General features: G+C 44.5%; 6 protein-coding genes across 6 annotated transcripts; 4 read left to right on the top strand and 2 right to left on the bottom strand.

The window, feature by feature from the left end:
- Positions 1-3,479: 3,479 nt before the first annotated feature.
- FOMMEDRAFT_154066 (kinase-like protein) lies at positions 3,480-5,544 on the bottom strand (the record flags this gene model as incomplete). The annotated part of the gene is made up of 10 exons (XM_007264634.1): positions 3,480-3,494; positions 3,549-3,625; positions 3,678-3,770; positions 3,833-3,924; positions 3,992-4,111; positions 4,172-4,240; positions 4,295-4,354; positions 4,432-4,592; positions 4,663-4,839; positions 4,909-5,544. 10 exons carry the CDS (start codon positions 5,542-5,544, stop codon positions 3,480-3,482), a joined length of 1,500 nt encoding a protein of 499 aa, XP_007264696.1.
- A 683-nt stretch (positions 5,545-6,227) lies between these two features.
- On the bottom strand, positions 6,228-6,985 carry FOMMEDRAFT_154065 (uncharacterized protein; the record flags this gene model as incomplete). Its single annotated transcript, XM_007264633.1, has 3 exons — positions 6,228-6,669; positions 6,727-6,755; positions 6,806-6,985. The coding sequence occupies 3 exons, from the start codon at positions 6,983-6,985 to the stop codon at positions 6,228-6,230; spliced, it is 651 nt and encodes a 216-aa protein (XP_007264695.1).
- Positions 6,986-8,296: 1,311 nt separating this feature from the next.
- On the top strand, positions 8,297-8,887 carry FOMMEDRAFT_81181 (uncharacterized protein; the record flags this gene model as incomplete). The annotated part of the gene is made up of 3 exons (XM_007264632.1): positions 8,297-8,505; positions 8,564-8,625; positions 8,850-8,887. Coding segments are annotated over 3 exons (309 nt in total), but the record flags the coding sequence as incomplete, so codon positions are not given.
- Positions 8,888-13,064: 4,177 nt separating this feature from the next.
- FOMMEDRAFT_105099 (uncharacterized protein) lies at positions 13,065-15,148 on the top strand. The gene is made up of 4 exons (XM_007264631.1): positions 13,065-13,476; positions 13,558-13,651; positions 13,792-14,321; positions 14,392-15,148. The coding sequence occupies exons 1-4, from the start codon at positions 13,282-13,284 to the stop codon at positions 14,704-14,706; spliced, it is 1,134 nt and encodes a 377-aa protein (XP_007264693.1). The 5' UTR covers positions 13,065-13,281; the 3' UTR covers positions 14,707-15,148.
- A 130-nt stretch (positions 15,149-15,278) lies between these two features.
- FOMMEDRAFT_18620 (3-deoxy-7-phosphoheptulonate synthase) lies at positions 15,279-17,135 on the top strand. The gene is made up of 6 exons (XM_007264630.1): positions 15,279-15,356; positions 15,438-15,550; positions 15,695-15,939; positions 15,994-15,997; positions 16,066-16,588; positions 16,667-17,135. Exons 1-6 carry the CDS (start codon positions 15,293-15,295, stop codon positions 17,008-17,010), a joined length of 1,293 nt encoding a protein of 430 aa, XP_007264692.1. The 5' UTR covers positions 15,279-15,292; the 3' UTR covers positions 17,011-17,135.
- Positions 17,136-18,182: 1,047 nt separating this feature from the next.
- FOMMEDRAFT_27198 (kinase-like protein) lies at positions 18,183-18,726 on the top strand (the record flags this gene model as incomplete). The annotated part of the gene is made up of 4 exons (XM_007264629.1): positions 18,183-18,247; positions 18,311-18,370; positions 18,424-18,501; positions 18,561-18,726. The coding sequence occupies 4 exons, from the start codon at positions 18,183-18,185 to the stop codon at positions 18,724-18,726; spliced, it is 369 nt and encodes a 122-aa protein (XP_007264691.1).
- Between the last annotated feature and the right edge of the window lie 2,996 nt (positions 18,727-21,722).

Genomic DNA, 21,722 nt, shown 5'->3' with positions numbered 1-21,722 from the left:
TATACTCCATTACAATATGGGTTTCGCATGCAGTCTCAAAAATATAAGATGTTAAAGGCTATGCGAGATTTGTAAAGAAGAATTACAATTGAACAATAATTCTGAGTCTATTTGTTGAATACCACTTACAACTCTATCCGAATCTTTCTTTCCTGCAAATAAGTATTCTTTATGGAACCACACTTCTATCTTTTGGCTTGGGTGCACCTTCCCAAAGCACCCACGCCTAAGTACTTTCACTGCATACTCCTTTCCCGATACTTTATGTGTACATAGCTGTTGGACAAAAAATGTAAATGCAATCCCCCCATTAGTTAGTGCCGTGTGTTAAGAAGTGAAAGATTACATCGATGAACTATGCACGCACGTAGACGGTGCCTTGATATCCTTTCCCGAGCTGCTTTCCAAACTTGAAAAGTGAGTCAAAGGTTCCAGCACCTTGCTGTTCGCCCTCGACAGGAATCATAGTGGAGGCAGAGACACATTTACAAGTCTTCACACTTTGGTCTATAGAGCTTCCTGTACAATTGCCGTTCCCGGTCATGCGAAGCAAGCGACTTAACGGGTGTAATTGTGAGAAGCAAGAGAATAGATGATGCCTTCAAACTGTCAATGTGGCGTTCGCGTCTCAGAATCTTCTTATGGCTGTAAAGGCAGATAGGATTGATAAATTATGTAACTTACTTTGCATCATATTTGTGATGCAAAATGAAGTGTAAGCACATTGAACGGGGGGCACGCCCTGCGTTGAATTGCCCCTGTTTCAAATTATTCACGGACTCGGTCGCAAAATTGAAAGGCAGGGATAATGCAAAGAGGTATGTGAGTACTCTCGCTCTCAGGCTGTCCCGGAATAGTGATTTGTCTGGCATCACATATGTAGTAGCATACTAATCAATAAGAGCAGCAAATTCTTCAAACTATTCAAATGTACAGTGTCTGGGCTGCCTCCAGTCTCATCTTTAAGGGGTTTGTGACAATTAAAGTATAACTATTGATTACTTGTTCTGCAGCAGCATCATTACTCTGGCTTCTGTACTATGTGTCATTCAAAGCAGAAGACAATGACTCGCAAATGAACACTTGTATTCTGCTGGTACTCAAACGTACATGAAGTAACCAGAAACATTTCTCGTTCCTGGATTCGTCTGCAACAAGTTTGATACTATTATAGTTACACAAACTCCAGTATGGCAGATTTTCATATGCAGACAAAATAATAACCTAAATTATAATGGCTTTTCTACTGTATAATGCGATTTAAAATATTATGAGTTCGTTTATATATGAAAGAGTACTGTGCAACTAACTAGCTGACTCAGTGCTTCCTCAGCAGTCAATCTTGACTCTGGATGAAAATCTAGCAAGCATTTCATAAGTGGTATAAACTCTAGAAACATGTTTATTAGAATTCTTCTTTGTATGCACTAAATCAGATTCCGAGAATACCTACCATCAGGTATATCTCCGTCGAACACTGGAGGTTCAGAAAACTCATTTTCATTATGTCTATCCATATTGTATTGTGCTTGTAGTTTTTCGTCACAGTTAAGGTCTTTCACTTGTTTTCTAGATTTGGCCCAAGGTATTAATTTTCAATATGGGCAATAGATTAGAAAAGAAGCCCTTTATACCTCTTCTTGTTCGCAATACGCTTTAATTCATACTCCATACCAATTGGTTGAAAATAAAACTTGTTTAGTCCAATGAGAAACTGAGTCAGGACAACTCTTGGAATCTCAGTCAGAATTAACTTGGAAGAATAACAAATAGCTTTTAAAGTGCTTACCCCAAAGCCCAGACATCTGCTTTACAGGTAATTATGCCATGTCGATAAAACTCTGGTGGCTGATAAAAGGGTGCTGCACCTTGCAGAAAACCTCTGTCGGCTGTCTTTGGAGTAAAGGAACCACTGAGCAGGTGCTTTGCATCAATAAATGAATTACTTTCTCGTATTTAATAGTACTGACCACCCAAGATCAATGACCGTTATATCACGTCCAGAGGAGCTTATCAAAACATTAGTTGGACTTTTTATGAATTGTTCAGCGTTCTAAAAGTAAAGCACGTTTTGATGAGATATGGAACTGACGTTAAGTCGCGATGCACGATCCTGTGCATATGCAGAAACTTTAGAGCTTCCAGTATTTGCCTTGTGTTGCAAGGTTTAGTATTGAATCACAAACATATGAGACAAAATGTACACATACTTAGTGCATCCGCGTTCAGAGAAGTATGGAAAATATGTTTTCGAATGTCGATATGTTATTACACATTCCAAGTTCCAGCCCTCTATATAGTTCTTGACGATATAGATATTTCGATCATCCCGGAATACATCTTTAGTTCTCTCCTATGACATAATAGAGTTACATTAGCAAAACTTCCCAAATTGAGCTAAGAATTCTAACACTAACAAGGCTTCGTGGGCAACCGTCCTTCGTCAACAAATATTGATGAATTCTATACTCATCCATGTACATCGTTCTAGTCCTTTCGTTCACTGTACTGTATTCCGTTATTTTAACTGCACGAACTTTTCCTGATGATTTCCTCGTACAACTCTGCGGATTTTTTTCAGTCATAAGCAGTGGGAATGCAATAGAATCAAATGAAATTAATACATATATATACTGATGAACACGGCAACAAGATAGAACGGTTACATACGTAAACTTCCGCATGAGTTCCTCTGTTAATATAGGAACCTTTAATGTAGTTGTTGTAGAAGGAAGCTCTAGACATTATGAAATTTCTCTCAACTTGCACTACTGTTCACAGACAAAGAGGTGACCATGTGGCGTTCGTGCATCAGAGCCAGTTTATGTATGCGGAAATCAGTATACGCACTGGTATGCTACAAGTAGGCGGAAAGGGACGTTGTGCAAAGGCAAAGCAACGATTAAAGCTAACCAGTATGGCGTCTCGATATACACAAATAAGACTACTAGTCCATTAAAGGAGGCCACGTTTCTTGTACTCCACATGTGCATCATCTTCAGCCGCAAAGGAGGTACCCTGTCCCCAGACTTCGAACTCAAAGCTCGGGGCGGCCAAACAAGCACCTCTAGTGCGACTGACTGACAGCCGCACTGGCCCGCACATGCATGCCTCCATCGCATGCTCGGATCAAACAACATCATTGCTCAAAGTAATAAAAAGTAAATCATAATGCGCCTTAGGCCGGCTCAGATGATCTTTAATCTCGTGAAGTGACAAACCTGACCATGGTTTTACCTGCACAGTGTACCCTCAGGACCTCTATGACCAGTCCCTTTTAACTCATATCGCAGTATTCACACAAAACTTCTTTATAATATAGCATGCATTAACTGATACATACATACTATCTACTCATAACAGGATCGCAATACTAAAAATCGGAACCCTGTGAGGTATTGTCTCGCAACTAGATAACAGAGATTTTAATAATGGGAGTATATAGCCTAAACGAGGATCAGTAGATGAACATAGTTGCTCTAGCTGTTTAACCACTTGAAACCAAAGGTCAGTTAAGATCAGCTTATGAGGAAGTCTTGTAGACGTACAGCATCTTTTAGTGCATCCTCTGCAGAGATTCGCGTTTGATAGTCCTTCTCTAGCAAGCCCTTCGCAAGTGGTATTGCTGTGACCAAGGTATTAGTTCGGTTCAACGACCCCGACTATACTGTACTTACCTTCAGGATTACTTTGCCATTCATCCGTATCGAATTTAAGCTCCTTATCGAACTCTTTCTTGTTGTACATTCTCATATACTCATGTGCCTCTCCTGCAGCCGCCAGTTCAGTCAGACAATCATAGTATATTCTCTGATATCGAATAGCGACATACTCGAATCACTCCTAATCTTTCTAGCCCCTTCCATATTAATTGGATCTATCGGGAACTTGTCCAGACCGTGGAACATTTCCCAAAAGATGACTCTGAAAATAACCCATCCATTTTCGTCAAGAATATGCTATCAAACTAAAACGACACAGGTTGACATACCCAAATGCCCAAATATCAAGTTTACTGGTGACAACTCTCTTACCAAGGAAGACTTCCGGACCTTGGTACATCAACGTCCCCCCGAGACTTCGTACTGGACCGTTCGTGATGCGCAAAGACCTATAATAAAGATCATATGAGCAAATAAATCTAAATCATTTCTCAAAGAGGTATCCTTACAGGCCAAAGTCGATAAGTTTAATGATAGGGTTATCTGAATTATCTGTCATTAGCTTCATATTCTCTGGCCTTCAAACGAATCAGTCATTGCGCTGATTTCGGGACAAGGATAAACGCTCGTACTTTATATCACAATGCACAATATCATTCTTGTGTAAGAATTCCAGGCCACCCAAGGTCTGCCTAATGAAAGCAGTACAGTCGTCAGCTCACTCCATCGACCTTCGAGTTAATGAATGTTGAAAAGTAAAAACACATACTTGGTGATTGATTTGATCGTCTCAACTGTTTTTATCGGGCCCTTTTTGAGGATTCTCGCAAGACTAGGGCCTTTAGCAAACTCAAAACTAAGACACAGACGACTTTTTCTTTCGTTCTCAAATGGAGCTCCTCCATATTCAAATGCTTCAAAGAATTCAATCTAAGAAGTAGTCGCAAGTGGAAGTCACTCAGAAGTCGGGTTAAACGTAAATAGCAATGGGCACACTTACAATACTCTGCGGTCGTTCCGGGTGATCTCGTAGAAATTCCAGGAGCTCTATTTCTTTCAGTTGCCTTTCTTTCCTGCGCCTGTCTAAAGATCTCCCACGCTTGTTCTTGTGCTCCAACGGTTTCATAGTCTTTACTGCGTAATACTGCTTTTTGGGCGCTTGACCAGTCGCGCAACGCTACAGAATAGAAATAGCGTTAATAAATGAGTGATCTGTCGGTGGAACTAATTTGGGCTATTCACGTACAAAGACTTCCCCGTAGGCACCTCTTCCAATCATCCTATCGAAGTTATAAATACGACTCGGTGGATGCGCATACCCTGGATCATCTAGGGAGGTCTCTTCGTCATGGGACGTTTCGACGGCCTGAGGTAGTTTAGTTTGCGCAACCCTCACTGTGATGTTCTCAATTTTGCTTGTTGGAGCTGCAGTCGAATCTGTCCATGGGCTTTCTGTGAAGAGCGTTGAGGGACCATAGTTTGACGAGCTCGATGTTTTACGAAGCTCCTCCGCCACTAAAGCTTGGATCGTCTTCGGTGGGAAAGCCTCGACCTTGTCTTTATCAACAGGTGCCACACCTCCCTTTGGTTCTGCTGGTTCGGCCTGGGTGTTTACTGTAGAACTGTCATTTTCCGGCATTACATTCTCTTTGTTCTCCTCATTGACTTCTGCCTTTCGAGGCTGAGGTCCTGGTTTCAGCGCCACAGGTTGTTTTTTTCGTTCGATTTCATTTGTGCTGGTAACCAGTTCAAGCGGTTTACTTTCTTGCGGCTTTCCCGAGGCAGTATTGGGTGCCTTGATGGGATTCTTTCTGCCTGTAGTCTTCTTCCGTCCTTGCTGAGGTCTAGCAGGCTTAGGTGTCATATGGACGAGATCTGCCATGTAGTATGGCGCTTCTGCCTTCTAGCAGGGAACGCCAAGTGATGCTTTGGGAGTTATATGCGTTTTTGGTGATGCATATAAGCGGTCGTCGTGTCCTAAAATGTGTTTTGCTTAGTCAGCATTGCTCTTTACTGTTGATCCAGCGATAAGCAAAGTTATGACCAGGAAGAGATACGAGGTCGAATAATCCGGATGTATCAGAGGAGGATGCAAATTTCGTCAGCTATAGGATAAATTAATGTTGACAGAAGATGTCACAGATTAATTAGAGCCGAGTGAATTCTTAGTCCCGGAAAACTTTTCCATCTTTAGAGGGCGTTCCAACACTGAAAAACTCCTTGACAGTCACATGGTCAGGAGTCCAACTTGGCAAGCCTGCAAGCAAATTTACAAGGTAAGACCTGGCTTTGGTGGCAGTTCGATAGGGCTTGGGCCCAGGGAAGCCGAGCACAAACGGGGAGTAGTTGAACGAATCAGGGAAAAGAACTGAGAGGAAGAAGACGCAGATTATTCTGCTGTTCCGATAAACTCGGAGCATTAGTTCCTATCTCGGCCGCTTGCTTTCGACGAGCAAATGACACCTTGCCAGAACTTTGTCCACGTACTCTCGATGACGAAGTACAACAGTAGCTGAAGTAATTGAGACGGGCCGCTGTCATACCGAGATAATCACTGCTCCGTTATCACAAGTCGGCTCTCGGAAGGTTACTCGATCCGGAATTTAAAGACGTGATGAAATCAGTTACGCGAGCTGGAGTGACGTTGAATTTGACTGCACTGAATTGACGGAAAGTTGTATATAGATCCAATTCAGTCAACTTGTGCTGCGGACACGCGATAGGGGCATGGATGGTTGCCATGCAATGGAAGCAAAAGCGCTGAAGAGTTGTTCGGGAGATGTTGTATTTAGGGTTCGAGATCGGAAGATGAACAAGAGGAAGACACTCAGGGATCAGAGAGTGATCATCATGCAACACGGGCAACAAGAAGAGAGCAACCATCGCCATCGCTGCGGCGGTCAGCATTGTCACAGTTTCTTGTGTTGCTAGTGTCGTCATCAAGTGTTGTTGAACAGAAACTAAAATAGGAACTAGGTCAACCTGCGGGAGAGGGGATATACATAGCCTGTTTGGCGAGCCTCAAATACCTCATAACTGCGTCAGTGTTGCGTAGAATACTCACGCATCCACTATTAGTCCCGTTTTATCGGTCTGGGAAAACGTGAGCGTGACACACGCGTGCAGACCACCGTTCCCCATACAAAAGATAGGAGGGGAACATATCGGTCTGCGTGGGGGCTCAGTGTTCGTATCCAACTAAGAGGCGCTGGCATGTTGTGCATGAGGTCTCTAGATGTAAATTCGTGCGCATGAGCGCGGGAGAAGCGCGACGAAGGAGGGAAAGCTTCGCGACCAGATTGTGATGCTGTCGACGGGAGCATTTTTGCCGCATCGACGTACGATCAGAAGAGGAAGTTGAGTGAGCGTCGTAAGATGCATAGCACGGCCTTTGGTGGGCTTGGTTATTTGGGACAGAGGTTGAGCTGATGGACATTAGACGGCACAACAACGAGGTTGCGTCTAAATGAGCTGTGTGTATAACTACTGGTTGTGGTTGGCGAGTAATTGCGGTGGTGGCGGAGGATATACGTCGAACGGCTCGGTCCGGATCGAAGGAAGCTGTTGGCCACGATTAGCTACGTTTCGATAATTAAAAATCTAACCCTGCCCGCGATCGTTGTTGCATCCTGATGGAAAACAGAAATGAACGCTTCGCCATGCAAACGCGCCGCCCTACACGCGAGCATCACATGCGCCCGGCTCAACGTGGAGCGTGCAGGGAGGTGTGCAGGGCAATTGCGGCGAATTGTTGGCAAAGCAGTGATGGGTTTGTAGGGATTGTTCGGTTGCCAAACAGGGCGATCGCAAATAAAGTAAGGTCTCAGTCCGAGATGGACAATAAAAACAGAAAATGTATTCGTGGGAACTTCTCGGCACGTGGCCGGGCAGCCTCTCCGCATCCTTTAATCTCCCCACCCCCGCCATTCCCGTTTCCGTCCTCTCTTTCCCCCCTCGTCGACGTCTTCAACGACGACAGGCGTCCGCATTTCATTCTCCCCCTTGTTCTTCCCTTTGTTCGCTTGCCGGCTGTCCAGCAGGCGATCGCCCTATCATTCCGGACGCTTTGACTAGCACTAGCGCTCGTCTGGACCGGCTCGGTCCTCGTCCTTCTCCGATATCCAGTCTCTCCTCGAGGCCGGTCATCTTGGTCATTAGCAATCACTTAGTCCGACACTCGCGTGTGCATAGGCTCCGGCGAGGTCGTCGCTGGCAGACCCTTTCAGCTCTTGACTCCCATCTTCAACGGCCTTCGAAAGCATCTGATTGAGCGGGTCTGGCCTTGTCCTTCCTATCACTTGTCGTCACCTCCTGGTCGACATTTGATCTCCAGTCTGCTTCAGCGGACGACTCCAACGGCGCATGGCAAGTCGCTCAGCGTTCGGGCGTGAAAAGAATAACACAATGCCCGGCACATCTCGAACGCAGCAGAAAGCTGAGGCGCGATATAACGTCACTACGCATTGTACGTCCCCATTGTATTTTTGTCTCTTTTGATGGTATCTTCTTTCTTTTCTCCCTGTGTCCGCAGCGTTAGCGCCACGTTCAATGTCTTTTCTTTATTTCTATCTCCAAAATTCATGGATAATCTATCCATCGATTTGAATTATATAACTATTTTTTTAAAGATATGAATGCTGATTTTGTCCACAGTCCCGCAATACGACTTGCACTTCGCTGCTGCCTCGGGAAATCTTGGACTCGTCGAGTTTGCGCTAGGCCATGGGCAGCCAATCAATTCTGTTCTCAATGGTGTTCTTCCTCTTCATGCAGCATGTGCTGGTGGGAGTGAAGTTGTAGTGAAGTATTTAATTGATGAAGGAGCGGATGTAAATGCACCAAGGTAAGTCCAACCCGACTATGAACAATGGGTCATAAATGACATAAGTACGTCGTTTTAGGATACCACGAAGATATTCAAATGAGAAGCACAAGTCATCTGGACTGGCGGTTGGTGCGAGCGGTAAGTGCGACCTCAACTATCATTCTCCTATGAACCGCGGAGGGTCTCCTCGGTGAACGTAGGAGAACAGAAGCGGAATAGCCGCACACAGCCTGCTTGAAAAGAAACCGCGATATTTTTGCAATCTTTTGGCCTTTTGTTATATCTCTGAGGAAAATTCATGCTGACATTCATTTGTCTTTTTGGTATCCCCAAACTCCTATCAATATCGCGGATATGAATAGGTTCAACGCCTCTACATTTTGCTGCTGCCAACGGACACATAGGTGTCGTCAAGCTGTTGCTCGAGAAAGGAGCTGTGCCAGACCGCGCCGACAAGCATGGTGTAACACCAGAGATGCTGGCTCGGGAGAATGGTTGGGTCGAATGTGCAGATGTGCTTGCCGCGTGGAGCGGTGGTCGAACAGGTGACTTGCCGCCCGTTCAGGGCGATGAGCCTTTTGGGTCTACCTCTGGTTCTAAGAATGGAAGTTCATGTTGGCTAGGAATGGACAAAGACAGAGACGGATATGAAATGGCGGAATCGATATACAACAGTTCGAAGAAACTGCATATGAAACGCTCAATAGATAACGCATTGCATCTCTTCAAATCGCCACTCGCATTGCACCATCATGGTTCCTATGGTCAACTACGAGAGCAAGAACATGATAGGACACCACCTTCTCCTTCAGCTGCTGCACATCCTCATGTGCATTCGCTTCTACCCTTTCATTCCCATCACTCGCAACATCGTTCTCACTCACATGGCGGTTCACCCTCCCACTCTCACCTTCATTCATTTTTCCACCATACACATTCGCACTCCACCTCTCAGCTTCATCCCCAGTCCCAGTCCCAAGACCCTACGGGTGTGCAGAATTCGGGTGATTCACTCTCACCTTCCACACTTCCTGTTGGGAATGCAGACTTTACTTCCAGCTCCGGCTCTCTTGACGCGTATGGAATTCCATCTCAACGGCGGCCTTCACTGCCCCAGATATTTGACCATCCTACTTCGCCGTTTCAGCGACGACTCTCAGACCGGAAACGGAGACCGAAATCCGCGGGTTCAGATGCTGAACAGGATACCAACGGAAGCGGGAACGGTGATAACGGAGGTCGCATCGGCGGCGGCGGTACACTTCCAAATGAGTCCACTGGACATAATGGCATGGCATCTACAACGGCGGTTAACAACCCATATCCAAGTGCAAATACAAATACAATACGTAAACTGAGCAGCAAGGTCTCTTTCAGGAATCTTTTCCGTTCGCGCGGCGAGACAAACTCAAGTTCAAACGTCATTGGAAGCGAGCCAGGCTCAAGCTCTGCGTCTGTGTCAACTTCGTTTTCCAATACTTCGTCTTCTCCGTATAATCACACATTCTCTAGTCCTAGAGCGAGAGGTACTTCGTCACCGACTCCTCCGGCGTCTCCACTATCCACGTCATTTACGCCGCCGTCGACATCCGCGTTAAACACAGGAGGTAGACCAGGATCATGGTACCGATCGCGACTGGGAAGTGAGGGTGCTGCTTCTGTCCCCCGTAGTCCTCTTGTTCCAACGGCTGTTGAACTGCACCATCGTTATTCGCAGGAACAACTTAGTGAAGAGTTCAGAAAGGAATCCGAACCGGACGCAGAGGCAGACATTGATGCGCCGGCAATGGCTCCTCGGCTTACTACGAGGCCGAGTATATTACGGGGTCACAATCGATCTACATCTTCAAGTTCAAGTGGTACACCTGGTGCGGGTCCGAGGACACTGCGGTTCGAAGCCTCCTCAGCAAGCCCTACTCCAAGTCCGGCACCAAGTCGGATACCTCCAATCGCCTCTGCTGTTCGGCTTCGTGGAACGAGAAGTGCGAGTTCTCTCAGACACGGAGAATCGTTCGGTTATGATGAAGAGGAAGAAGAGGAAGAAGACTACGGTACTAGTATTAATGTCCGAGAGTCTGAACAAGCGAATGTCTTGAACGACGACGATGCCGAGTTCGAATCGCCGGGTCAAGAGTTATCCCCTCCGCTTGCATCGAATGGATACAAGCACGGATCTGTTGGCAGAGCTCGAGGCGCCTCATTTACATCGACTTCGTCGTCTTCTCCGGGTATTTCGCCAGGGAACAGCAGACACTATGAGGCTGCAGAGTTCCCTTTCAGTATTGATCTTCCGCCGCCTACACCGAGTTCGATTGCATCTGAGTCGTCCGTAACGACGCTTCCAGAAGGCGGTAGAGGCGAGGGGACAGGACCTGAAGACACGGCGGATTCTCGCACGCGAGGTGAATCAATTTCAAGTGTGGGGACTGATGAAAGCACAACGAGTGTACACGCAACGCAAAGCCAGAACTCGAGCAGGTCTGGGCGGACGGACATTACTACACCAAGCCCTGGGACACAGCCGCACATGAAAGTTGATAGTGAGGAGTCCAACGAAGTAGATATGCAACGTGCACGCACGCCGAGCGCGAAGACCAAGCACAGCGCCGACGCGATCTACCTCCATGATTCACCTACTTCTTCACTTGATGATCTTTCACTGCATGATAGAGAGGAGGTACCATTGAAGATGACCCCTCTGGACCTGCGAGGAATTTCGAACCTAGCGGAAGCAGAGGCACTCGTGAAGCGTGCGCAAAAGGTTATTCTTGCAAGTGCTTCCCTTCCAGCGGAAGGGCCCGAGAGCCCGGACATTCCCCTGTCGGCCCAGCTCGCGGCATATGGAGAAATTCTTGCGCTTGAGCGTCGTTTTGCTAGAGGTGAGGCGCAACGTGAGGGCTGGTCAAAGCCTGACGACAGCGACCACGAGGAAGATGAACGCAACGGAGCTGCCCTTCGAAAACCGCAATCAGCTAAGGAAGCACGAAATACACAGAAGCGACGAGATGCTTCACTGCGGCAGCGTGGGGCAACTGGAGTTTCTGGCGCTAGTGGGTCGGGTTTTAGATACAAGGGCATTGGAAAGACGCCCAAACCTAAGCGCCCGCACACTGCGGAGGGTGCTCCCCAGGCAGCTTCCTGGAGCGTCAATCATCCTGTCGGTTCGTACTTCCCTTCTTTTTATGAAAAAAAAAGTTTTTTTTTCTCTTTCTTTGATAGCTAAATGTTAATTATCTAGCTTCTCCGTCAACTTCAGCGACAAGAACGGATATTGACAGCAGAAGCCTTGGGAGCCATTCTCAACATATACTTTCCCACTCCCGTTCAACATCGAGTCCCCTCTATCTAGGAAAAGAGTCGGGAAAGATGCCTGACATTGCGATCATTGAAACAACAGCGACACCTGTCGAATCGCCTAAGACACCTGAAGGTGTCACCCCTCGCTTCTCATCGACCATGGACGATCGACCCAGCATGCGCTATACGATTGACGATGCACGTCCGTCTCTTCCGATGCGGTCTCGCACTCCAGAACCGGATGCATTGGCATCAACCGACGATCTATCATTTGGTGTTCCGCTCACACGGGTTGCAACCGCTCCCCTACAGAATTCAAGTGCAGGGACGACGGGATACGGAAGTTACGGCAATGGAGGCGAGTCGATGCCTCGGACCAGTGGTGGAGCGCGCAAACTTGCGAAGATGGGGTTCTCGCTGGACGCTCACCATAATATTCATGGCCACCGCCATCACAATCACATTACTCATTCACCTGGATCCTCCGCGGGCTCTTCTCGCTCTCCGTCCAAGGCACGTTTTGGAGGGATTAAGTCGCTTGTACGTGGCTTTAAGGGCAAGTCCTAGTGATAACCAGACTTCCTGTTACAACCAGGTCTGTCTAATCGCTGGTTACGGTCAACGATTGAAGGGCGGAAGGCCGTTGCTTGTTATCTGTACTAACTACGACTGTACGCTGATGTACAGTAGTGTATGACTTCTTGACAAATCTGTACGACCAACATTCACCAAGTTTTTATTTTAACTTTTTCGACATGTTTCGTGGCCTGTACGATTCATTGTTTCGTTCATTATCGTTGTTCGTCTTTCATGTTATATCTGATCCTTTCAATTCTATAGCCATACAAATTTATCCTCTTTTCCACTTTATTTCAACCCTTTTCCACATCATTCTTCCCATGCATATCTCATTTGTTCTCCTAGCTGCTTTGAATGCTCCCTACATTTTACTCGTTCCCGATAGCATTTGTATTTCGACGTCGTCTATCATTTTTCTCTGTCTGCCTGCAACGCAGAGTGCACCTCGACACTTCTTGATGTAACTGGATGCCCGTTCACTTTTTATCCGTTTATTCTGAATGACCAAATGTTCCCTGTTGTCCCAATATCAGTTACAGTATGTCCATGGATTGATTTCGTTGTGTTCGATCAAGTGTTTCCAAAAAAAAATTCTAGGTTGGGACCCGGATCGACGTGATTACGTAAGGAGGAAATGCAGTCAGAATTTCAGAAATCTTGTGAGCACAATTGTGCTCAACGTCCTTCGTACGTACGACAATGGCCACTCTAATTACGCCTAATCAGAGCACCTCTTCTCCGTTCAGTGATACTGTGCGGGTCTCACTTGCACCATCAGCAGGTTTCTGTGTCAAGTCAGTCACAACCAACGCGGGATTCTACACTTATGTCGACGCAGCTCCTTCCACAAGGTCCTCTGTGAGTCAGACTGTGACAGGACCTTCGGCAAGTGCAAACTTTCTTGAACCTACCCCAAAGATGCGAACGCTCCAGATCCAGAAGGATGTGAAAGTGTTCCTTAATATTGCATGGGACAAGCGTGTGCCTGCTCCACCGGAGGCAGGTGAGGACGTGATTCGGCGTGCTATGGCAGGTGAAGACCTGGACGTGGAGGGTCTAGGAGCCTATTATGTACCAGTTGTAGTGAGCGAACCTCGTGAAGATGTGGATAAGGTATATATCTGCTATTAAATTATTTTTATTTTATTATTCCGTCAGAAGGCAAGTTGACCCAGTGTATGCCTTTCTTTACAGAGCGGGAAACCGTCGATTGTGTTTGATTGTGTGTTCAGCGCATCTCTCAAGTTACGATGTATTAAAGATAGAGAGTTTAAACTGTATCTCATTGGTATGTTCTAGTCTCTTGCATTTGTTATTAACATACAAACTCTGACCTCTTGTAATTGCAAACCCCGCCTCAATATTTACGCGTCGACGTGTTGCACATTTCTCTCCCTTGGCAATTTGAATGAATGATGAAATTTGCAGAGCTAGCTCTAGAACACGTCGAGGAGAAAGCGCATTTCACGTTATCTAGACAGATTGGCACGCCGAACATTGTGTCTAAGGGCAAACTCGAGCCTCGTACTGTGCTTATGCCGCGGACTCTCGTTGACCCGAATGGGGTTGCCAAAGGTCCTGCTTCACGTGCGTCGCCACTCGTGCAAGAACTGCCAAACATAGCGCCTGCGGTCCATGACAAGGACGAGAATAAAGACAAGAAGGGAGGGAAGAGGGAACAGCGGGCCAGTGACATCACAGATAAGACAAACACGGTTGACAACCCGAATGCTGTGAGGAAGCCGAAATCTATATTGAAGAATAGCTCTGCCGCAAATGCGAGTGAGGGTTCATCTGCGGGCGGAAAAAAGCCACATATTGAAGAAGTCTCTACGAGCGGCGCGTCCGGGCCTGACAATGTATTGGATGAGAATAAGGCTTTGGCGTTACCACCTTTGCGTTGGAAATGGAGAAAGGAAGGAGAACGGCTCAAGATAGAAATCGAAGTGCCGGACTTGGTATGTTCTTTGACTTTATCAATGTGCCTTATTTTCTATTCCTTATCTGTGATCTTATCTTGACTCGCAGATGCGAGACCTCCATGCTCAAGCCACGCTTGATATTGAGTCTCGCCGAATACTGCTACATATCCCACAGAAACACTTTCTGGACATCAACCTTGACCTATCTGATGCTCAAATTGGAAAGCTCGGAGAAGTACCTGCTCCGGATGATGACACAGAGGAATCATCTTTTGCGGACGTCATGAAATCCGAGACACTGCGGGTGCGAGGACATAACGCAGGAGAAGCATTACGATTAAAGCGACAACGCGACTTTGATGTTGAGGATGCTCGTGCTGAGTGGCGAATAGGGGAACAGAAGCTCATCGTTTCCGTATAATCGGACATTTACTCCAGCAAACTATTCAAATCTTTGCAAGGTTTTTTTGTAGAAGAACGGGAATTCCTCATGAAAGATCTTCGTGGAAACGAACCGGGTACAGACTAGGCCCTGTCGGTGATGATCAAACTGAAAGTCCGATGCTATACGAGCGCAAACGGTCCTAACAGCTCGGGATGAAGCATCCGAGCGCGAGAGTTCGGACAGGCTGTGGGGTACTTATAGCAGTATATGTTTAATTGGTTTGATTGGTGTGTCCTTCCTTGCAGTCCGGGCCCGTCGGCACAGCACCGTGCTCAGAGGCTGTTCACACGGAGATCAGGGCTAGTGTGCGTGTCATGTTGAGTGGGCCTCGGACGATGCGTTGGCAACTGAGTTGAAGTCGACACAAGACGAACGTGTATGCACTTGTATAGTACAATCAACTCAAATAGAGCATAATATAATGACTGTATAAGGAAACAAGGGACCGGCGCCTGCCTGTTTCGGGAATTGAGTCAGGCTGTGCACAATTTTAAGCGGAAGCAGATGGAGTTTGGCCGCACCTGTTGTGCATATTTACTACCCGCCCTGCTTCAAGCTGCCAATGACCATCAGTGTCGCAAACCCGCCATCGCCCCCAGCGGCCGCAATCAGGTTGACGAACAAGGGTGCGTCCAGCCGGATATAAAGGCGCTTGTTGAAACGCCGTTCGTCAATCCAGCTTAACTTGCCCACCTCCAACCCTGTAGAACCCGACGAAATGCCTGGCACATTGGTCAAGCAGATGCCCTCGACTCCCGTCCCAGACGAGGCGGACGCGGAGCGCATGCACAAATACATCACAGACAGACGCGTAGTTGGTGTGGGTAAAAAGCTCTCTAAGTCACTCTCGAATGCATTCTCAGTTGCTTCTTCTCCCTCTATCTCTGCATATCCTCGTCACGTCCCCGAATCCACGACCGTTCCTCTACACGTACCTATTCCTTCTGCACTATGCGACCCGCAGTACGATCCTCTTGTCCAGCCAGCACTCATTCGACATGAGATCACCTCGACCGCAGCGGCACAGTCAACGATTGCTCGAGCACGCTTCGCCGCATCACAGATTATTGCTGGCAAGGATGACCGTGTGATCGTCGTTGTCGGCCCATGTTCAATTCACAGCCCAGAACAGGCCATCGAATATGCCAGAATGCTCAAAGAGGACATCCCTAAGTGGGATGGCCTACTCATCATCATGCGTGCTTACTTGTAAGTTGACTTCAGCCTGGCTGCCAAGATGCATATACTCACCTATTTTCATAGCGAGGTAAATAATAAATAAATTATAATTCAAAAATCGCTGGAGTACCTTGCTCAATGGTATTCCTCCTTCAGAAACCTCGAACAACTGTCGGCTGGAAGGGTCTCATCAACGACCCGGACATTGACGGTTCCTTCAAAATCAATAAGGGTCTGCGTGTTGCACGCCAGCTCTTATGTTCACTAACGGATCTCGGCATACCGGTCGGCTCCGAACTGCTCGATACTATCTCACCACAGTACATTGCCGACCTAATATCCTGGGGCGCCATCGGTGCGCGAACAACAGAAAGCCAACTGCACCGAGAACTCGCATCAGGTGTTTCTTTCCCAATTGGTTTCAAAAACGGTACAGACGGCTCTGTAAGCGTCGCTGTGGATGCCATGCGTGCGGCGAGCTCCCCGCACGCGTTCATGGGCGTTACGGAACAGGGTCTCGCCGCGATCGTTAAGACGCGCGGGAACCAGGATGTGCATGTTATCTTACGTGGTGGCAGCAAAGGCACGAACTATGACGCGGATTCTGTGCAAGCAGCGGCCGCAGGCATCAAAAAAGCACGCCCAAGCACCCACCCTTCTCTCATGGTTGACTGCAGCCGTAAGCATCTCTTCGTGCTTTCGCACTTATCTCCGACTTAGTCATTGATTTCTTTTCTTTTCTGAATCCTCTTTGCAGACGGTAACTCACAGAAAAATCACAACAACCAGCCAAAGGTCGTCTCCGCCATTGCGGAGCAACTCCGTGCCGGTGAAAGTGCAATCACGGGCGTTATGATCGAATCAAACATCCGTGCGGGACGGCAAGACGTGCCTCCGCCAGAACACGGTGGCCCCGCTGCTTTGCACTATGGCGTGAGCATTACGGATGCATGCGTCGATTATGAGACGACACGTGCCATGCTTGATGACCTAAATGAGGCAGTACGCGCTCGTCGAGCTCTTCGAATTGAACGCGGTGTCGCTGCGAACAGTTTGAAGGCAGGAAATCCTCGTGTTGCGCAACTTCAGAACGTGCATTAATGAGTGCGAGCTTTAGAGAGGTCTGTCGGTTGTTTGATCCATGTTTGCTTATATATATGCAGAACAGGTTGTTGTCATTCTTACAATATGTAGTAGATATAAAACAAGCTTTGGATTCGTCTTTTTCAGTCATTTAGAGCCGGAAACGCCCTATAATCACTTTGCTCTTCGCGTACCTGTTACATAAGCACATGGATCTTTGTCTACATCTACACAAGAGAGTGAAAGAGCCAAGCTTTGCACAAATCACTCCTAGTGAGTGGTACAAAAGCAAACTAGTCGCTATCTGATGCAGGGCTAACCTGCAATTCTGCTTTTGTGCTAGCCCATCCCTATTTTGCTGGTGACACTCCGACACGTCGTTGCACATGCGCCCATGTTGCTAGCAACGGCGATGTGTCGTTGTACAATCTCAATGACGCAATTATGCATTACTGTAAGAGCTTGTGCCGACTGTACAAAGATCAATTGGATTATCTTTTCTTTGTGCACATCTCAGCTTCTTCAATTAATTTTTCTCGTCTCTTCAGCTAGCTAAGAAAGGAGTTCACTCCTTATCAATATGTCAAAACACGGGTATGGGAACGCGCCCAACCATTACTCCAGACAGCATGCAGGCTACTCTGCCAGAACCTCTAGTCAATCGCACTCCACATCATCTCATGCTTACAGTAGTCAATACTCTCAGCCTAAGCAATACTCTCAACCTAAGCCATCAGCACCTCCGCCTCCTCCACCTGACCTGTCAAGATTCCCAGACAGAGTGATCCAATACAAGCCAATTCGTACAATAGGAAAAGGAGGCTTTGGAACTGTTATTGTGCGTCCTTCTTTATACGGCTTCGGACGAGCTGATTGCTGCTGACACCAACTACACTAAAGGAATGCGTATGTGGCAAGGGCGATTCAACCCACGTTGCAGTGAAGCAGTTCATAGAGGATAAGCATGCTACTGAACGGGACAGATATGAATTTCAACTTGAACTCCTTGTATTGAGATATTTAAGGGACAGAGCATCACCACAAACTAAAGTCGTAAGGAACGCATTTGATTCGTCGTTTCAATTAACATTCTTATATACCAATAACTCGGTCGTACCAAGGTCCAACTTCTTGATTCGTTCAGATTGACATACGGGGGCGCGACTTATAGATACATTGTACTAGAATACATGCCTCATGGAAATTTATATGAGTATATGCAGAAGTACAACATCCGCTTTGGTCCAGTACTAAGGTATGTCATGGCTAGAAGTGCCTTGCATACCAAATTAAATGATCAAGCTTACCTGTTTAATAGGCAGATATGTGAGGCCGTAGACTTTCTTCATAGCTACGGAATAGTCCACCGCGACATAAAGTATTTTGTCTTGCAATATACTTTACTTGCCGTCCTTATATTATTTTTGCTAGACCACAAAATTTTCTAATAAAGATAGTAAAGCTTGAAGAAGGGACATCCATGGTAGTTAAGCTTACAGATTTTGGCACGTAAGTGAGATCAGGAAATTGCAAGAAAGACCTCATTAGCATAACTTACCGTTGTAAAGAGCATTGACTGTCAACACAACCCCAGATCTAATGGAATACCAGGATGACAAAGATGTTGGAACCATAGCATACCTTGCACCAGAACGTTTCGAGTGGCCTGAGGGAATGCTAGCAAAGAACAGAACAATGGATGAGTGGGCAATAGGGTACACTTATGCATATTGATTACTTTGACCATCACTTAACCAGTTTGTACTATCAATAGAAAAATGGTCTGGGAATGGATTATTGGACGTGGAAAATTTCCAGTTGTTATAAATAAAGAGACTGCAAAGTATGGCAGATATATTACAGTGCTATTTCTTTCTCTATGATAAAATACATTCTGAATAATATTTAAACAGGAAACTCAAGCAAACTAGTTTCTTAATTATTGAATATGAAGAATACTGGAATAACAAATTATGGAATTGCTACCCTAAAGGCTGGTACATCTTTTAGATATTTAGCATATTCAATATGCTAAATACTATTAAAACAAAATTAGCAAAAAAAATCGCTAGTAATTTCCTAAGGTATGATTATAACCAAAGGTGGACAGTAAATGAAGTGATTCAATATATGTAGGCTCTGTCTATTATCTTATTTTATGATATAATAAGTTGATTCTTTTATACAGTGACAAAAATTATTCTGAACTCAGTAGTATTTACTGTAAACTGTAGAAGATCCCTTCCTGATACTTACTTGAGTTACCTTCTATTGTGGCAACACAAATTATTGGAATATATTAAAGTATTAGCTAGAAGTACATGTATGTGTAATACAAACAATCAGAATATTGCAAATCTTAATGAAATCTTAATGTCAAGTCACTGGTTGTATTTTCCAACCAAACAAAGGAACTGAATTGTAATGTTGAGAGTCACTGAGCCATAGTGAGTGCACACTTTATTAGTTTCCTACTAATGCCTACTAGGATGAACTATACTTTCTGAGTACTATATTCTCATCTTTCTACTCTTTATCTGTTTTGTCAGAATGGAACAATTATCTTTTACAGTGTAAAACAGTAGTATGACTGACTACAAGATACTCTCTAGTTTATTGTGAGTCAAATATGACCTGTTTATTATTACTTTCCTTGTGTGGTCCTAACAAAAAATCAGCTGAAAGTTGTCTCATCTTTTACAAAGACACTTTATACTGGTGAAAATGTAATCTGGCTCCATATTTGAAATCAAACATTTGTAAGATATAGTAAGATATACTTGTAAATTATATAAGTCTACTACTATACAGTACAATGTGACTACTATACTACAAGATGATCTGTTGAATGTTAGGCACATTTAACAAAGCAGTATACATTTGTTAAACCCTTTAGATTAGGCCCATAGTTACTGTAAACAACTTAAGAGCAGGAAATCCTTATAGTATACAACTTTATAATGACAGTTTGTAAGTGTTAGCTTAGAGGTCCATCAGTTGTTTGATCTATATTCAATTATATGTTGAGAGGGTTGACATTGTGTATACAGTGTGTACAGTATTAAACAAGCTTTGGATTTGGTTCTTTGAATTGTTGAAAGGATACAAGAGATGTCTTGTTATCTTTTTACTTTCTGTGTGTTTGTTGAGTATATAGTCATTCCCTACAATATCATTTATTAATACTCCTTTGTCTGTAAATGAGATTGGATCAAGTTTAACATGCCTTCATTACAGTTTCAATAGATTGAGTACATCTTTACTTAGTAGCTACAAGCAAACTAAATCTATTGTATTAAAGTAAGATAACTCAAGTTAAAGTACTACTATATCTAGATTACTCTCTCACCACTCTTCTACTACCTGTTTATAGTGCAAATTCTATTACTTGTCATCTATCTGATTGTAAACAAATCATTACAAACTAAAAGATACTTTATAGTTATTATTATAGTCATAGTTACAGTTATAGTAATAGTAATAGTTGTAAAGAAAGATTTGTCAAAAATACTGTACCAGTTTATACAGTAGAACCCTTATTATATACTATTCATTATAGAAACATGTTTCCTACCCTAGGACAAGTACAACAAAGTTATTCTTCTAACAGGTCTCAAACTTTACTAACTCAGCTTAAACACTCTTATAAAGCAGATCTTAGAAGACTTAGAAGTACAGTAAAAGGGTATACATTACTAAAGAAATTAGGAGAAGGAAGATGTGGTGTAGTACTTGTAAGTCAACTTAGTAACTGTATAGTATTACTAACAAACTTTATACACCTTTATTTGAAAATCTCTGAATCTATAGAAATGCTCAACAAAAGGTACTTTACAGGTAGTAGTAGTAAAAGTACTTGAAGAGGATGGGACTGTTGAAACAAGAAAAGAACAGCTAGACAAGTTTAATACACTGTAAGTACTTAGAACACATCAAAATATTGTAAGTACATAATCTTGTCTTTTTAATTATTTATAGACAAAGTTTATAAATAATGTTTAAAGATAGAATATTCTGTTCTAATCTTCTTTGCTTATACATATAATAGAACTGTTTATAGGTGTATTGTGATGGAATATATAAATAGAGGCACTCTTGAAGGACTAATAAAAAATGCAAAAGTATTACACAAAAGCAAGATGAAAAATATTATTGAGTAAGTAATCTACATTAATATTATTCATACATTTCTAACATTTGATTCAAAGCTGATTTTGTCAAGGATTAAATTTTATACATTCTAAGAACTGTATTCATTGTGATATCAAGTAAAAAATCTAACCTAATACTGTGCTCAAGTATTTACATTTCTGATCTAGACCAGGAAACATTCTATTTATAAATACCAATTTATTAGAACTCAGGATTGCAGATTTTGGCACATATGTAGAGCTTAGATCCCATAATCTGAGCTTGAGTCAATTAATCATACTAAACAGAGCTGTGTGGATATCTAGAGGTGTCACAGCATTAAGAACCTGTGATAAGTTTGGGGACAGTTAGGTATTATCCTCCTGAACATGTGCCAGATAAGGGAAAATATATTTCGTCTGGAACAGATATGTGGCCAGTTGGGTGAGTTTGACACAGTCACAGGTGTACTACAGTAATTATCTGATAGTTAATTATAGTATAATTCTTTGGGAGCTATTCAACAGGTGGTATTCATTTCTGTGTCATACAACTCTGTAAGGCCCGTTCTATTACAGTCTAACATCGAGTTTGACAAA

Source organism: Fomitiporia mediterranea (assembly GCF_000271605.1).
Source record: "Fomitiporia mediterranea MF3/22 unplaced genomic scaffold FOMMEscaffold_4, whole genome shotgun sequence".
Classification (NCBI taxonomy): domain Eukaryota; kingdom Fungi; phylum Basidiomycota; class Agaricomycetes; order Hymenochaetales; family Hymenochaetaceae; genus Fomitiporia; species Fomitiporia mediterranea.
The sequence above is the reverse complement of the archived record's forward strand: the minus strand, read 5'-3'. Positions and strand labels throughout refer to the sequence as shown.

Coding starts and splice junctions, on each gene's coding strand:
- FOMMEDRAFT_105099 (XM_007264631.1), top strand. CDS start 13,282: ATGCGAACGCTCCAGATCCAGAAGGATGTGAAAGTGTTCCTTAATATT. Junction 13,477..13,557: donor CTCGTGAAGATGTGGATAAG/GTATATATCTGC, acceptor CTTTCTTTACAG/AGCGGGAAACCGTCGATTGT. Junction 14,322..14,391: donor AAATCGAAGTGCCGGACTTG/GTATGTTCTTTG, acceptor CTTGACTCGCAG/ATGCGAGACCTCCATGCTCA.
- FOMMEDRAFT_18620 (XM_007264630.1), top strand. CDS start 15,293: ATGACCATCAGTGTCGCAAACCCGCCATCGCCCCCAGCGGCCGCAATC. Junction 15,357..15,437: donor AATCAGGTTGACGAACAAGG/GTGCGTCCAGCC, acceptor CCAACCCTGTAG/AACCCGACGAAATGCCTGGC. Junction 16,589..16,666: donor TCTCATGGTTGACTGCAGCC/GTAAGCATCTCT, acceptor TCCTCTTTGCAG/ACGGTAACTCACAGAAAAAT.